The 15931-nt window shown below is 54.1% G+C and overlaps 1 protein-coding gene across 1 annotated transcript in view; it reads left to right on the top strand.

The window, feature by feature from the left end:
- The first annotated feature begins 5874 nt into the window (after positions 1-5874).
- Positions 5875-15931, top strand: part of SDSL (serine dehydratase-like) — a 10869-nt gene continuing 812 nt past the window's right edge. The window contains exons 1-7 of the mRNA XM_012730919.1: positions 5875-5928; positions 10573-10747; positions 10913-10952; positions 11456-11595; positions 12535-12623; positions 13225-13452; positions 14832-14956. Coding sequence (XP_012586373.1) covers positions 10589-10747; positions 10913-10952; positions 11456-11595; positions 12535-12623; positions 13225-13452; positions 14832-14956 — 781 coding nt within the window. The 5' untranslated portion in view covers positions 5875-5928; positions 10573-10588. The remainder of the gene's footprint in view (positions 5929-10572; positions 10748-10912; positions 10953-11455; positions 11596-12534; positions 12624-13224; positions 13453-14831; positions 14957-15931) is intronic.

The following is a 15931-nucleotide window of genomic DNA, read 5'->3' as shown; positions in this document are numbered from 1 at the left end:
ATTGTGTCGATTAAGCTGTTCTAATAAGAACAACAGCGATTTAAGAACTCTCCGTGGAGAACCTTTCTGCAAAGCAACGAGTCCTTTTGGAAGAGGTCTTGTTATTTCCCACAAATTCTGCAGGTCTGGGTGTAGGGACTTAAACACGCTTTAATTTCAGAATATGTTTAGGTTTTGGACAAGGAGATCTAAAGCTACAGGCAGACTCCTACACACCCAGATCTGCTCTGCCCTGTAATCGACACCTTACATAACATCGCGTGGACACTGGCCATCCCGTGGAACCAGTATGGACCCATGACTTCACTAACATTCTTATTTTGTTCAGATCTCCCTCGTTTTGCCTTCATGTCTTGCTTGAATCTGGGCCCCGCCCAGGACCCCCCCAGGACAGAGTTTCACCCGTCCTTGAACTGTTCTTGGCTGTGACCGTTTCTCAGACTTCCCTTCTCCCGATGACCTTGAGCGTTTTGAACAGTGTTGCTTGTGGCTTTTGGTTTTTCTTATGGGTATCCAGGAGCCTAGGGCTGGGGGAGGAAGACCACGTGGTGAGGTCACTTCGACCCCAGGTCATGTCGGCCACCAGCATGTCTGACCACGGGTGAGGCTGGCCTGGAAGCGTGGATGCCGTTGGCTGACCTTGGTCACCTGGCTGAGGTCAGGTCCGTCAGCTTGCTTCATGTTCCTCTTTTTTCCCAGGGTGCGGGACCTCCTTCAGCTGTTTCCATCTCCACGCCAGGCAGGTCCCAGCTCCAGTTTCTATAACGTCTCTGTCTGCCTGTCACTCAGATCTCGGGGGTGCAGAATCATCACAGAGAGCCCATGGGTCCTCTCTCCGGGGACCACGCTGGTCCTGTTGGATCACACGTTCTCCTAAATGATTCTCCATCTGTGGGCACTGCCCGGTGTAGCTGTTTACATTAACATCCATCAAAAGTGGGTCCTCCCCGGTGGTGCCACAGGTTAAAGCACAACACTATGAAGCTGTCCGCAGCCACTGCTGCCCGAGTTCAATCCCCAGCCAGGGAGGTGACCCACATGGCGCGGCAGACCTCTCCTGTCTCCCCGCTGCTCCCCTCAGCAGTGTACCTAGTCCATCTGCCTGTCCTGCTCCCCACTCTGTCTCTGGGGAGTCCTCTCACCCCCTGCACCTCTGGCCTGTACCCCAGTTCTGTGTGCACAAATGAATAAATCTTTTTAAAAAATCATTCAAAATTAAGCACACTTCCAGTTCAGTCCCTCCGTGGCACACCCAGAAGGCTCGGCAGCTACAGCGGCGTGTGGTCCCCACGGTGGAGAACAGAGATTCGGCAACACCACATGTTCATGAAGGCCCTGGGCCCTCCTCTCTGCACCCCACTTCCACAGGTAACGGCGTTATCAGCATCGCCTCCCCAGCCACAGACACCTACATCAGACGCTTTTTATCCTTCTCAAATTGTATTGATTTGCAACCGCTTCCATAACTGTGTCATTGGGGGCACCATGCCACCCCTCCCTTGGTGCCCCTGCCTCACTCACCCCCACCCAGCGCTCCAGTGACCCCAGCCCATCCCCTGCTCTCTCCCCTTTGGAATCACTATCTTTTTCATAGTCGAAGCTTATTTTTATTGTTTGTAACATTTCATTACAGACTGAACATTTCTCTCCTCTTCGCTCAATGATCATGCATGGCGAATGTCTCTTGTTGGTCACTAGTTTTAGATCTAATCCTTTCCTGTGTTGCTTGCATACAATTCCAGGGCAAAGGTGCATCAGGACTTAGTCAAACACACCCCAATTCAAGGATATCCACGGACCCCAGATTTGCTGTCGATGCTACTTATTAAGCAGCACCCTGATAAAAACACTCACACCCACTTCTATCCTCACACGTCCTTTTTTTCCAGAAAAAGTTCCCCAGATGAAGAGTTCCTGCTCGAGGGGATGGGCATTGATCAGACTGTCGTGGAGAGTGACACACAGGCATAGCAACCTGCTCACAGCCGAGCCAGGTCAGGTACCCGTTTTCCCTCACCAGCCTTGGTTGTCATTTTTTTTAGACTGTTTTACCCAACGGAATAGTTCAAAAGATGGTGTTTTATCATTGCTCCACTTTCTGGTTCTGCAACTGTGTGATGCTTCACTGCTCCGTTTGTTTGCTTCTGTATCAACTGTAAGCCCCGGAGGGCTAGCAAGGGATCTTATTTGTCTCCCTCTCTCCTTCCACAAGGCTGAGAAGTTGCTGGCTTGAGTGCTTGCTGAACGCAAGGAAATAGCTTAATTCTGAAAGCATAGTTCATGCGGACCAGAATTTTTTCTTGAGTTTGAGGTGTTAAACTGTTCCCGCCTTCTTTCCTCTGGGTATCACTTCCCCAGCCACAAACAGAAAGGATGAGATAAACTGCTGAGACCCTTTCAGCTTAGACTTGGAGACTCGGAATTTGTAAGTCTCTCAGGACAAGAGCATCTAGGGTCCCTTCCAGATGGGTCCTGAAGCCTATTTACTGAGCAATGGGAGACAAGTTACTAATTTCTGCACCTCAGTTTCTCTCTTGGTAACTGCCCAGGGGACAAGGGGTTCACATGCAAATATGTCCAGGGGTCAGGCAGGAGCCTCTTTGGTCTTGGGGAGGCAATAAGGAGAGGTGGGGACAGTGGCGGATAGGAGTCATGACCCTCTCAGAGGACACTGGATGCATCAGCTGCAGCTAGCAAAATGTGGCCCCTATTTGGAGGTCCTCCATGGTCTAGAATGACTGACCATCTTGGCGAGAGTATCACAAGTTAGCTAAGATGTACTGGGTGTTAGGAGACTTGGTTCTAAGCCCCAGTGGGCTTCCTCATTAGCTAGGCTGGTTGCCTGGTGACCCAACACCCAGTCCCACAGCCTGTTTAGTGGAACTAAGGCACCGTAACCTGAGGAGTCTATGACGTAGAGACCAGGGTCAAGCCATAAACCAAGAGTGCCACTCACCTGTGTCCCAGGTCTCTCTCCATGTGGCTCCTGGTCCCTGGAACAGAAAGGCCAGCTGGGGGTTAGGATGGTGAAATGAAGCTTAATGAATAACCCAGGGGATAGGTCAGGGTGGGTGTTTGGCGGCCTGGGGTGTCAGGGCCAGGGGCTGGCTGACGAAGGTGGTATCGGGAGGGGACAGTTCAGTGACCTGGCCTGTACAGGCTTATCTGCTTTCTGATATGGCCACTCCTGGCGTCTACACTCCACCCTCTTCCAAGTCAGGCGCTCTAGAGTCCAGCACTCCAGTGTGAAGCCTGGTGCTGTCACTGCTGTGTGACTTTAGGAAAGCGACTTGGCCTTTCTGGGCCAAGACGCTACCATGCAGAATTCATTCACAACACCCAGCTCGCCAGGGTGGCATAAGAAATTCTGGGATGTAAAACTGTCATTTCTCCAAACTTCTGACATTCATGTATCACCTTTGTAATTTTACCACTTCTTTAAAATAAAAGAACAAGAATAGCAGGAAACAGAACACTTTCTACTGCTCTATTTTACCTGTGTTCGCTTCAATAAGGAAATGGTTTGCAATTTGTCCCAGCTTACGCTTGAGGAATCAAGGCACAGAGAGGTTATATAAGTTTCCCAAGTTTGCACAGCCAGTTAGAAGCACCAGAGTCTGGTTCTGGGATCTGCGTTCTAACTTTCGACAGAGTCCTGCCTCTTCATGCCAGAAACCTACAGCTATTACTTAAGATTTTTTAAAAAGCATAGTTCAGGGCCCTCCCTGGTGGTGCAGCACGTTAAAGCACAGCTAAAGCCACTTCAGCATGAGTTTGATCCTCTCCACGGAGGTGACCCACATGGCGTGGCAGACCCCTCCTGACCTGCCCACTGCTCCCCTCAGCAGTGTACTTCATTGATCTGCCTGTTCTGCTCCCCACTCTGTCTCGGGTGAATCCTCTCACCGCCCCTGAGCCTCTGGCCTGTACCCCAATTCTGTATGCATAAATAAGCTTTTTTAAAAAGTTCATTTTTAGACTTCAGTTCCTGCGTTAGCTTATTCCTAACTGATAATATTCATGAAATTATACATCTATCTCCTGGTGCATAGAAGTAAATAGCCCACCAGTAACTGTGTTGAGATGTGTTGGCCAAAGCAGGCATTAGGGACAGCAGCTGTCACACTTCTTGTCCAAGCCTGAGCTGGGTGCTAAGGCGCCGCTTCTCAGGAAGCCCTCCCTGACCCCACCTCATGCCAGCACTGCGGAGACCTTCTGTGTCTGTCTTCTTGGGGGCGGGGACGGGGACAGTGTCGCTGAATGGGTTGTCTTCCTGTTCCTGGCAGGCTGCAGGCCGCCTCGGGGCACAAACTGGATTTTACCACCTCATGTCCAGTCCAGAACAAGCCCCTGACTAGGATGGGTGAATGCTTAATGAGCCGATAGAGATGCAGAGTCCTCATGAAGGCGCCTGGCTAAGCAGGTCCATTTGACCCCACGCAGCCAGGAGTTAATCATCAAACCTGGGAGGGCGCACGGTCCAAGAAGGACACAGGGCATCTGGGCTACCAGGACCCTCCAGGACCTCCCTTCTCCTTTGACAGATGGGGAAGTTGAAGCCCTGATAGAGAGGGAGGCGATCAGCTCAAGTTCACCCAATGAGACGGTAGCAGGTGCCAGACAAGGACCTGGTCATCTCAACCCCCTGCCTTAAGCCATCTCCAGCTCCCGAGTGTCCCTGAGTAAGGTCCACTCTGGATTGGCACAGGCATCCTGTGGACTCCGGTCCCTGCCCACCTCTCCAGTCCTGAACTGGGCTGCTGCTCCACCCCTGCCTTCTCGCCCCAGTTCCATCGGCCCTTCTCCCTTTCTGGAACATACCATGTTTTCCACTTCCAGACCTTTGCACTCCATGTGCCTGATTCCTGGCTCAGCCCAGTCCTTCCCTTCTCCAAGAAGCCTTCCCAGCCGCCTGGGCCAGGTGAGGGATCTACCCCATCTCCACCTCCCAAATCTGATAGTCCTGATAGACCCACGTTGCAGGGCTCCCGGGGCCTGCAAGAGGGTAGGGAACATGCTGTCTTATTTGAGCCTAAAGGTCCTGGAGCTTGGCACATAGTAGGTATTCAATAAACACTTGCAGAATGAATGAGTGAATGAATCATCAGCATCATTCATGTGAACAATCAAGAATTGTTTGGGTATAAAACATCACGTGTAGATCAGTGGAGCCAAGGAGCTTCAGAAGGAGCCTGCCTTTCTCAGGTAACAGCGGCCATGATCTCATCTCCTTCTGCCCCGATGGGGCATGGCCTGTCATTCGGGGCAAGGCCAGAACTTGGACTAAGAATATCAGGAGAGGGTCCTCATTGGAGGCGTGATGGGTTAGGACGCAGCCTTGCAAGCTGGCGGCAGCTGCTTCAGTGCATGTTCCACCCCCGGCCCCGGAGGTGACCCACAGGGCGCAACAGACCTCACCTGACCTCCCCGCTGCTCCTCTCTGAGCAGTGTATTTCAGTGGATCTGCCTGTTCTGCTCCCCACTCTGTCTCTGGTGAAACCCTCTCACCGCCCCTGGACTTCTGGGTTGTACCCCAGAAGTTTATTTATGCTTGTATGCATAAATAAATAAATCTTTAAAAAAAACTTAAAAATAAAAACAGAATCTGGAGATTCCTGTGTCCTGAAGGGGTGGTCCAGGGCGGGAGGTGAAGGGTGCTCCTCGCTGGCCGGTGGTGTGGGCAGGTGAGCCCCCGCTCTGAGCCTTAGATTGGTAAGTCTGTTACGTGAGTCAGGGAAGGCGTCTGTGTGTGCAGAGGGCATATGGCAGCCAGATGAAGGCTGACCTCTTCCCCTGTCCTCCTCCAGCTGGGAGCTGTCCCTTTAACATGGGAGGAGGGGCCAAGACCACAGAGGGCGGCAGGAAGCTGGCAGAGCGGGCGGCAGGGCCAGCTGGTGGGCAGCAGGCTGGCCTGAGAACTGCAAGAAGGTAAGGGCCCTGGGGCCCAGGTGGCACTAACAGGGCTCTGTGGACATGTGTGAATGTGCGTGGACACTAGTCTGGAAGGTTCTGGGGCAAAGTCCAGGATCAGTGGACAGAAACTGAGAGAGGGTGTGAGCAGCCTCAGCGCTCCCGGGAATATCGATTCAACTCAGGGTGCCCTGTGGCTCGGTCTGCTTTGGAAAGAAGGCCGGGTGCCCGGGACCCTGAGCCAGGGAGTGGCTGTCGTTTGCCAGAGGGGCAGAGCTGGGCATGCTGCCGGTAGAGCTGTGGCCTGGGGCTCCCCAGCCCTGGCAGCAGGGATTTGGCTGTCTAGGGCCACCTGGGTGCTTCTGGGGACAAGGGACAGGAGAAAGGTAGACGGTTCTCACCCCAGTTCAGAGAAGCAACAGGCCAGCCCCCCAGTGAGGACAAGTGAGTTGGCCAAGGTCGCACTGTGCTGGGCTGAACTGGGCTTCTGCGGCTTCACACCTCTGCAGAGAGGTCCCGGGGTCCCCATCTCAGCTCCCAGGGCCACGCACGCAGGGGCAGCTGCAGGTCCCTAGTCCAAGGCCTCAGCGTGGCCCCGGGCTTCGGCCTGGGAGCTTGCACCCTGCGCTCGATAAAGTTCTTGGCAACTTGGGGCTTATTCCTTTAACTGATGCCCGCTGTCCTCTTGTATAACCTCTTGTATAACCGAGAGGGCCATGGAGCCCAGGGACTGAGCCAGGGAGGGCCCCATTTGGCCTTGAAGGATGACTGAGAATTAAGTATTAAATGCTCACGCCTTTAATAATAACAATAACACAGATAACAGAGTGCATGGCCTTGATTTTCAATCCTGGCGATGCCAGATCTAGCTGTGTGACTTTGGGCAAGTCATTTAACTCCTCTGGGCTTAACTTTATTGTCTGGAAAATGGAGTTAATAATACAACCTACTCAGGGCTGTTGTGGGGAGGGAATGGGATTATCTAGAAGGCTCTTGGTGCAGTGCCTGGCTCACAGGATCATACACCCACTCGCTATTATTGTAATAAATTGGTCACACTGTCCACGTCTCAACCACGTGACTCACTTAATCCTCACAGTGACCCTGGCACTAACACTCTCCTCTCTCAGCTGGTCATATAGTTAGTTCACTCTTCCTTTTCAGGCCTCAGTTTTACAGTCACTTCTGCCAAGAGGCCTTTCTTTATCCAAAGTAGGTGCCCCGGACCAGAATTCTCTAAAGAACTCCTACTGATGTATATTTTCTTCTGAGAAGTTTTCACCATTCCTGATTATTTTGTTTGTCTCTACCACTATGTGATGAATACTGATCTCCCCATCAGACTATAAATCAGAGTAAATGTCTGTCTTGTTTACTGTGGTATCCCCACTTTCTAGGTGTCTGGGCCTGTACCTGTGGGTGTCCCATGGTAGAGCCCCAGTAGGGTAACACCTCCAGAGGACTGTGCAGATATCTGGCATGTAATGGGGTGCAACAAGGGAAGCCATTGTTGCTGGACCCAGCCTGTGAGTTGGAGATTGTTATTCTCATTTTACTGAAGGGGAAAACAGGCACCGGAGACCAAGATACATGTTTGAGTCACACAGCTAGAAAGTCAGAGTCAGGTTCTAACTTTGGCCTCTAACTAACCCATGTTCTTGGGCTCCAGGACTGAGGTGAGACCAGGCTGAGGTATGCTGGGTTTGGGTGACCCACGGTCCTTCTCCCAGGGTCATCCCAGCTAGGAGACTGTGACAGAAATAAGTGGAGGTGGCACAGGTTTTACCTTGCCTGGTAAATTCCAGGGCCACCCCAACAAGCACACAGGAGGGGAGACCTCGAACCTTCTGATGGGGGGCCCTAGCCCCAATGAGGGGGGACAAGAAACCTGGGCTTATGGTGGTTGAGGGCGCAGTGCTCTCCCTGGTGGCAGATGGTGGGCTGGAGGGCAGAACCTCACCCCAGAGGGAAGGAGGAGCCTTGCAATTTTTTTAAAAAGATTTATTTATTTATGTTTACGGAACTGGGGTACAGGCCAGAAGTGTGGGAGTTAGAGGATTCACCAGAGACATATTGGGGAGCAGAACAGGCAGAGGGTGGGTTAGGAGAAGTCTGCCGCGCCATGTGGGTCGGCTCCCTGGCTGGGGATCGAACTTGCGCTGCAGTGGCTTCCCAGAGCTTCATAATGTGGTGCTCTAACCCGCTGCGCCACCAAGGAGAGCCCATGGAGTTGCAATTTTTAAAAAAGATGTATTTATTTATGCATACACAAACTGGCGTGTAGGCCAGAGTTACAGGGGTGAGAGGATTCACCAGAGACAGGTCAGGGAGCAGAACAGGGAGATTGAAATGCACTGCTGAGGAGAGCAGAGGGCGAGAGAAGCCATGCGGGTCACCTCCCTGGCAGGGGGGTGGTGGGGGGTGGAGGGTGGAGGGGTGCCCATGACAGCTTCCTGGTGCTGCGGTTTAGCCCCTTGCACCACCAGGGAGGCCCAAAAGGGGGCGCACTGAGCCCTTCCCCCTCTTTTAGTCCCTCCCTCAGAGCCGGGCCTCCTAGCCACTGGCTCACTCTGTTGGACCTGCGCACTCCCTCTCCCGGAACTTGGCTGACACTTCTGGGTGGTTTTGAAAGTGGAGTTAGAGTAACAGCGTCATTCCCACCTGGGCTGGAAGGCCCTTCCCAAGTCCCTGCTCACCTGTCCCGCTGGTCTGCAGCTCTCTCCAGCACCTGGCCCCTCCTGCTCTGGCGACTCCCAAGCTCATTTCTCTCCACCATCAGTCCAAGTCCGCTCTCCTGTTTCACTGTGGGAATGCTTTTCCCTCCCTTCCCTTGTCTTCATCTCAAAGCTCCCACTTTGAGGACTTAAGGATCAGAAGAGTTTAAAGAGCCAACCAGTTGAATGCACAGATCCTAGACACAGCCTTATTCAAAGGCTTGGACAATTGAATAATTGGATTTGAACAATCTCCAGGTAATTGATTAAGGAATTACTGCTATTTAGATTTGATAACGGCCTACTGGGTACATTGCCAAAAATTAGCATTGCTGAGGTATAATAACAGAAAAGTAGCCTGCTTTTTGTTAATATTCAGTGATTATAGATGTGAATACAGTTGTGAAGTCTTAAGGTCACATTGCTCAGGAAGAGTTCTTTGTGGGGGGCCTCCCTGGCAGCCTCGGGGTCTCATCCTATCATCACTATGGCCTGAATTCCATCCCCGGCCAGGGGGGTGACCCACAGGGCACAGCAGACCTCTCCTTCCTTGCCCGCTGCTCCCCTCAGCAGTGGACTTCAGTACACTGTTCTGCTCCCCACTCTGTCTCTAATGAACCCACTCACTCTGCACCTCCGGCCTGTACCCCAGCTTATCTTCTGCAAAATAAGAGAGTTCTTTGTGGTTGAAAGGTAGGAATTCCAGTGACAAAATTAGTGGGTTCTGAGGGTGTCACGCACAGCGAGGTGACTAGCACACTCAGGTTACAAGTTCTCATCACAAGAATTCTGCCGCTGTGTGTGGTGACGGGTAAGGACTCTGTCTTTCTGTTTGGTCACGGGCGTCACCTAGACTCCTGGCAGTCACTCTGCAAGAGACACAGATGGATCGTGTTCACCTGAGATGAGCCGGATGAGCCGGCAGAGCCTCGACTCAGAAAGGAAACCTCAAAGGAAATACAGTCAGTCGTACCACAAGAAAGGGTCTTTAGTTTTCCCTGAAAGCACATACTGAAATATTTACAGATGAAGTAATACAGGAGGGAAACATACCAGTTACCATCAAACAGCCAGAATAAGAGAGAGCAGGGGAGTGAACGAAGCCTGCTGCAGAGTTCCTTTCACAGCTCTCCTATGTCACAGTTTCCATAATAAAATGTTGAAAGCCTCTTGAGAGGGCCCCCCTGGTGGCGAGGGGTTAAGTCTCAGCACTATGAAGCTGTCTCAACCACTGAGGTCTGAGCTCCATTCCCCCCAGCGAGCTGACCCACATGGCACGGCGGACCTCCGTCCCCCACTGCTCCCCTCGGCAGTGTGTTCCAGACAACTGCCTGTTTGCTCCCCACCTTGTGTCTGGTGGATCCTCTCAAACCCCACACCTCTGGCCTGCACCCCAGCTCTTGTATGCGTGAATAAGTAAAGTGAATTCTTTTAAATAGTCTCTTGAGAGAGGCCTGTCTTGACTCTCCTTGCTAAAATAAACCCTCTCAAGCCAGGCCTGTGAAATGCACTGATTCTGTCTCCCCAACTACATATCAGCTCTTCCGGAGCAAGGCCCCCTTCTGGTCCTTCTCCCAGGGTCATCCCTTACCCATCCCTGTGTTCCCAAACTGGAAACTGCCTGACACCTAACTGGTGCTCAGTAAATGTTTCTTTGAATGAATATGATGAGTGAATTCTTCCACGTTTTCCTTCACTTAGGGCCACATTTTGGCCATTTCTACATCCCCACCACTGTGGCAGCCAGTTACAGAGTGAAAGGCCCTTAGTCCAAACCTCTTGACCAGATGGGGAAACTGAGGCCCCGAGAGGCCCAGATCCACACCTGGAGTCTCGTGGCCTGGTGACCAGCTGGGGCCAGGCGAACCAAGCTGAGGGGTTTTCACCTTCTTCCTGGGGAAGGGCCGTGGCTGGAGCTGCCTGGACTACACACCATGTCCTCTTGCAGGTCCTCTGGTGTGGGGATGGAGGGCTTCAAGAGCGAGCACTTCCATGTGGTCACTCCGCTGCTGGAGAGCTGGGCGCTGTCCCAGGCGGCAGGCATGCCTGTCTACCTCAAGTATGAGAACGTGCAGCCTGCTGGCTCCTTCAAGATCCGGGGCATTGGGCATTTCTGCCAGGAGGTGAGGATGTGTGGGCAGAGGGGAGATGTGAGGTTGTACAGGAAGGGGGAGAGGTCAGAGGTGCAGGCTGGGTGGGATGAGGGAATGGTGGAGGGAGATGGGGAATGTCCAGCTCCACCCCACACAGTCCTTCATGGGTTCTGTTTGGATTCTTTCTCTTCCCAGATGGCCAGGAAGGGATGTAAACACCTCGTGTGCTCCTCAGGTGACCTTATCCCTTTTGCTTCAGGAGGGTTCTCAGGGCTGGGTGTGGAGGAGGAAGAGATGGCTGGAGCGCAGTAGATGGAGGACTAGACCTCGCCTTAAAGATCCAGTTTCATCAAGGTCATGGCCAGATAGCGTCTCTGGATGTCTTCTCCCAGCCTCTTTTCATCATCGGGACTCGTGGTATAAGTGACAGAATGCCAGCTCATACAGCTTAAGCTACAGGCTCTAAGGCGGAAGAGTCTAAGTCGGGATGTGGCTTTCAGGCACAGTAGGATCCAGGAGCTCTCCTCTGTACCTCTCGACTCTCCTTTCCTGCAGAATACATTTATTCTCACACTGGCGTCATGACACAGGCAGTCATCAGGCGTCCCAGGCTTGCTTCTGTCCTACCAACCCTAGTGAAAAGGGCGCACCCCTTCCCTGGAGGGGATCTGGAGGAGGAGGGTGTGTCCACGGGTGAGTGCAACACTGCCCACTGCGTCCCCTCTGCTCCCCCCACAGGAGGCAACGCTGGCATCGCGGCTGCCTACTCTGCCCGGAGACTGGGCATCCCTGCCACCATCGTGCTCCCTGAGGGCACCTCCCAGCAGGTGGTGAGGCGGCTGCAGGGGGAGGGAGCTGAGGTTCAGCTGGCTGGAAAGGTAAGGCCCCCGCAGGGGAATCCGCTGGAAGGGTGGTTTCTCCTTCACCCCACCTCGCCCCAAAGAGATTGTCTGCTTTTCCTTTTGCTGGACTTTGACTGGAACCCCGTGTTCTCTTAGGGTGGCTGAGCTGAAGGGGGTGAGAGGGAGGTACACTGAGCAGAGGCCCTCCCTGCCGGCCCCTCCCACCCTGGGAAGGCCTCCGAAGCTGGGGGCCATGGCGCCCCCCCTCTCAGTCCCACCCCCACCCCGCTTTACACTTTGCCTCTGAGGGCACAAGGGTATGAGGGAGGCGAGCGCCTCCTTCCCCATTCCAGGCCCCATTTAGGAAGGGTGCCTGGTGGGCATGGCCCTGAGACAGCCTGGTGATGCTTTCCCTACTGGGAAGAAGGGGGAAATTTCCTTGGCAAACAGACTTTCAAAAGCCATCAAAAATAAACCTGAAAGGCCAACCATGCCCATCACCCCTAAAGCTGCCTCCAGATACTTAATGTCTACAGTATTCCCCACACCCCTGCCCCCTCCCTCCCTCCTCTCCTCCTCTCTCCCCCTTGCCCTCCTCCCTCTCCTGCCCTTCCCCTCCCCTTCCCCTTTTCCCTTCCTCCCCTCCCCCCCTCTGTCCCTCCTCCCCTCCCCTCCTCTCTGCCCCTCCTCCCCTCCCTCCTTTCCTCCTGCCCCTCCCTCCTCCCCTCCCCCTTCCCCTTCTCCCTTTCCTCCTTCCTCCCCTCCCTCCTCCCCTGGCTCCTCCCCCTGGGCTTCCTGAGGGCCAGTGTGCTCTGCGGCTGCCTGCAAGCAGGGCTACTGTCTGGCCTCATCTCTCTTGACCAGAGGCTCCTGGGGCGGGATCTTTTCAGGGGTGCAAGGGGCTTATTTGCCGGGAATAGGGTGGGGCTGAGCAGAGATAGCAGGTGTCTTCTGAGGCTGCTACCATCTGTCTAGGTCTGGGATGAGGCCAACCTGAGGGCGCAAGAGCTGGTCGAGAGGGATGGCTGGGTGAACGTCCCCCCGTTTGACCACCCCCTGATATGGTAAGGCTGGAGCTCAGAGAGTCAGTGTCCTCCCATTGAACGCAGGGGGAAGAGAGGCCAGAGGAGAAGGGGCTTCAAAGGCAGAAACACTGGGGTTCAGACCCCACAGTCTGCCACGGGGCAGCGATGTGACTTAGCACAGCATCTTGCCGCCAGTGCCTCAGTTTCCAGGGTGTAAAACCCTAGACACAGATCCTCTTTGTGAGTGTTGCTTTAGGGCGCATTTAACCCATTGAATCTCCCCAAAGCCCTGGAGGAGGATGTTTCAAACCTGTTTTACAGTCAAAGAAACTGAGGCAAGCCAGTAGCCCCAAATCACACAGTCAACAAGTGCCAGAGACACAGGGTCCCCAGGGCCTGGGTCAGGCTGGCTCCCGTGATACACAGGGGGTTCGCGGGTGCCCCGACTGCACGGGCCAGCTGCTTCCCAAAGCAGAGTAAGTGGATAAAGTCTGAGAAAGTTCCTGAGGGTTGATGGAGGGAGGAATGAACCGAAGAGAACAGTGGATGGATTCCCGCTGCCAGGATGAGCTGCAGGGGCCCCCTCCCCTCACCCTTGCTTTTGGTGGGGGGCTGAGTCTCCCTGCTCTCCCCCTTCCAGGGAAGGCCACGCCAGCTTGGTGCAGGAGCTGAAGGATGAGCTGAGGACTACGCCAGGGGCCCTGGTGCTGGCCGTGGGGGGCGGGGGCCTCCTGGCCGGGGTGGCTGCCGGCCTGGCCAAGGTGGGCTGGCAGCAGGTGCCCATCGTCGCTATGGAGACGCGAGGGGCCCACTGTTTCAATGCGGCCCTTGAGGCGGGCAGGCTGGTCACGCTGCCGGACATCACCAGGTGGGCACAGGCAGAGCCTTGGGGGGGGCTGGTGGGAGGGCAGTACAGCCTGGGGCCTCGCAGTCCCCACGGAGGGGGCAGGGGGTCCCCAAGCAGGTCCCCTTCACCCCGGGACTGCAGCCCCAGCACCCTGCTCGCTTGGGGCTGTTTCTGTCCTGCGGGTGGGTCCCAGGGAGAGCCTCGCCTACGTCCTGCTTCATGGGGGTGGTTATCTATTTCTTCCTATGTTTCCTGAGCTGATGTTTCCCCCCTGAGAATGAGCTTCCTAGTACGGCGATAAAAACAACCACAACACACTTCTGTAGGACTAGGTTTCCACTCTAGTCTAAGCACTTCTGAGGTTTTTTTTTAAGATTTATTTATGCATACAGGACTGGGGTACAGGCCAGAGGTGCGGGGGGGGGGTGATTCACCAGAGACAGAGTGGGGAGCAGGACAAGCAGATGGATGAAGCACACTGCTGAGGGGAGCAGCGGGCAGGACAGGAGAGGCCTGCCGCGCCCTGTGGGTCACCTCCGGGCCGGGATCAGATGGGCACTGAAGCTCTGTGGCTGGCTTGCAGGGCTGCGCTTTAACCCACTGTGCCACCAGGGAGGGCCCACTTCTGAGGTTTTAACTCAGTCAATCCCATGACAACCTCATGAGCTAAGTGCTGCTATTATCCGCATTTGTCAGGTGAGGAAATAGGATCAGAGAAGTGACTTTCCCAAGGTCACACAACATGGAGCCAGTGTTTGAAACCACACCGCCTGGCTCCAGCCTATGTACTCTCCTGGGCCTGGAACGCCTGAGTGGGGGGGGGGGTCCCACCTAAGTGGAGGGGGTCCCAGCCACAGAGGGAAAGAGCAAGGACCCGGTGCCAGACTACCTTGGTTTGAACCCACACTGCTACTGACTGGCTGTGTATCCTTGAGTCAGTCCTTGACCTCTCTGAGCTGTGGTTTCCTTAGCTGTAAAATGGAGCCCCTAAATTTCTCACACAAACGGTGATTGTAAGGATTAAAACAGAAAATCCATGCATCCAGCCCTTGGTGAATCTTCAATAAATATCATCTATAGTATAGACTTGCTAAATAGTTATTAATGGATAAAATGGGGGAAAAAACACCTTTTTATCTGCCTGGCCTTCTGGAACCTGCAGGAATGGCCAACCCTACAGTGCAGGGTTGCAGTTGAGGGATGGCGCCTGTTTATCCATCATTCAGGGACAGGTGATTTCCGAACCCCTGGGGGGTGGGGGCAGGCTCTGTGCTAGGCTCTTGTTGTGCAAACCCTGGCCCAGGCAGCCTGGGGGAGGGGCACTGGGCCTGTGTGGGCAGGAGACCTGCGCCCCCCCCCACCCCCCCCGCACTCACTCCCCTGCCTGCTGCTTCTCGCAGTGTCGCCAAGTGCCTGGGTGCCAAGACGGTGGCCGCGGGGGCCCTGGCATGCGTGCAGGAGTTCAGGATCTTCTCTGAGGTGGTGGAGGATGTGGAGGCCGTGAACGCTGTGCAGCAGTTCCTAGGTGGGCGAGGACTGCCCCCCACCCCGGGCTTGGGGACACCCCCCAACCCTCCACCCCCCCCACACTCTGATCCCTGGGGGAGTGCTTGTTCTTGCTTGTCTGTGTCCCATCACTGGGCTGGGTGTGCTGAGGGTCGGTGCACAGTGAGTAGCTGTGAGGGGTGGGGGTAGAATTCTGAGCCGTCTCTAGTGGAGACTCCTGCATCACTTCCTTTCTCTGGCTGCCAGCCCTGGACCTGCTCTCTATCAGCTTCACGGGGTGGAGGGCTCCTCAGCCTTCATGGACTCGCCTCCAGGTGGCCTTCCCAGATCTCTGCCTGGGTTGGAGGCATCCCAATTTAGATTGTCACAATCTAGATTGTGAACTCCGTAAGGGCTGTTGTAGCTTGTTCATTGTTGTAGCTTGTTCCTAGTAAAGGGAGTGGGTACCTAGTAAATGTGTATTGAATGGATAGATGAATGTATGCATGAGGGAAAAGGTGAATCATGGATGGGTGGATGGAAGGGTAGGTGGGTAGACAGATGGACATGTGGGGCAATGGATTGATGAATAATATAGGAACGGATGGGTGGATGGGCACAAATTATAATGGACACACTGACGGATGGATAGAAAGACAGTCAAATGATGGATTGGGGAAGGATGGCTGACTGCGAGGATGAATGGATGCATGAAGAGATGGATGGATGGCAATGATGATTGATAGGCACACTGATGGATGGACAGACAGACAATCCAGTGATGGATAGAAGACACTGAGGGATGAATAGATAGATGAAAGGTGGATGGGTGGAGGGGTGGATGGTCAGATTGATGGATGGAAAGTCAGACAATGATGAATGAGTGGATGGATGGATGGATGGGTGGGTGGGTGGATGATGGATGGTTGGATAGATGGGTGGATGGATGGGTGGGTGGATGGGTGAGTGGATGGATGGATGGATGGGTGGGTGGTTAGGTGGGTAAATCTTCAGA

Source organism: Condylura cristata, unplaced genomic scaffold, assembly GCF_000260355.1.
Source record: "Condylura cristata isolate star-nosed mole 26May11 unplaced genomic scaffold, ConCri1.0 scaffold00029, whole genome shotgun sequence".
Lineage (NCBI taxonomy): Eukaryota > Metazoa > Chordata > Mammalia > Eulipotyphla > Talpidae > Condylura > Condylura cristata.
The sequence above is the reverse complement of the archived record's forward strand: the minus strand, read 5'-3'. Positions and strand labels throughout refer to the sequence as shown.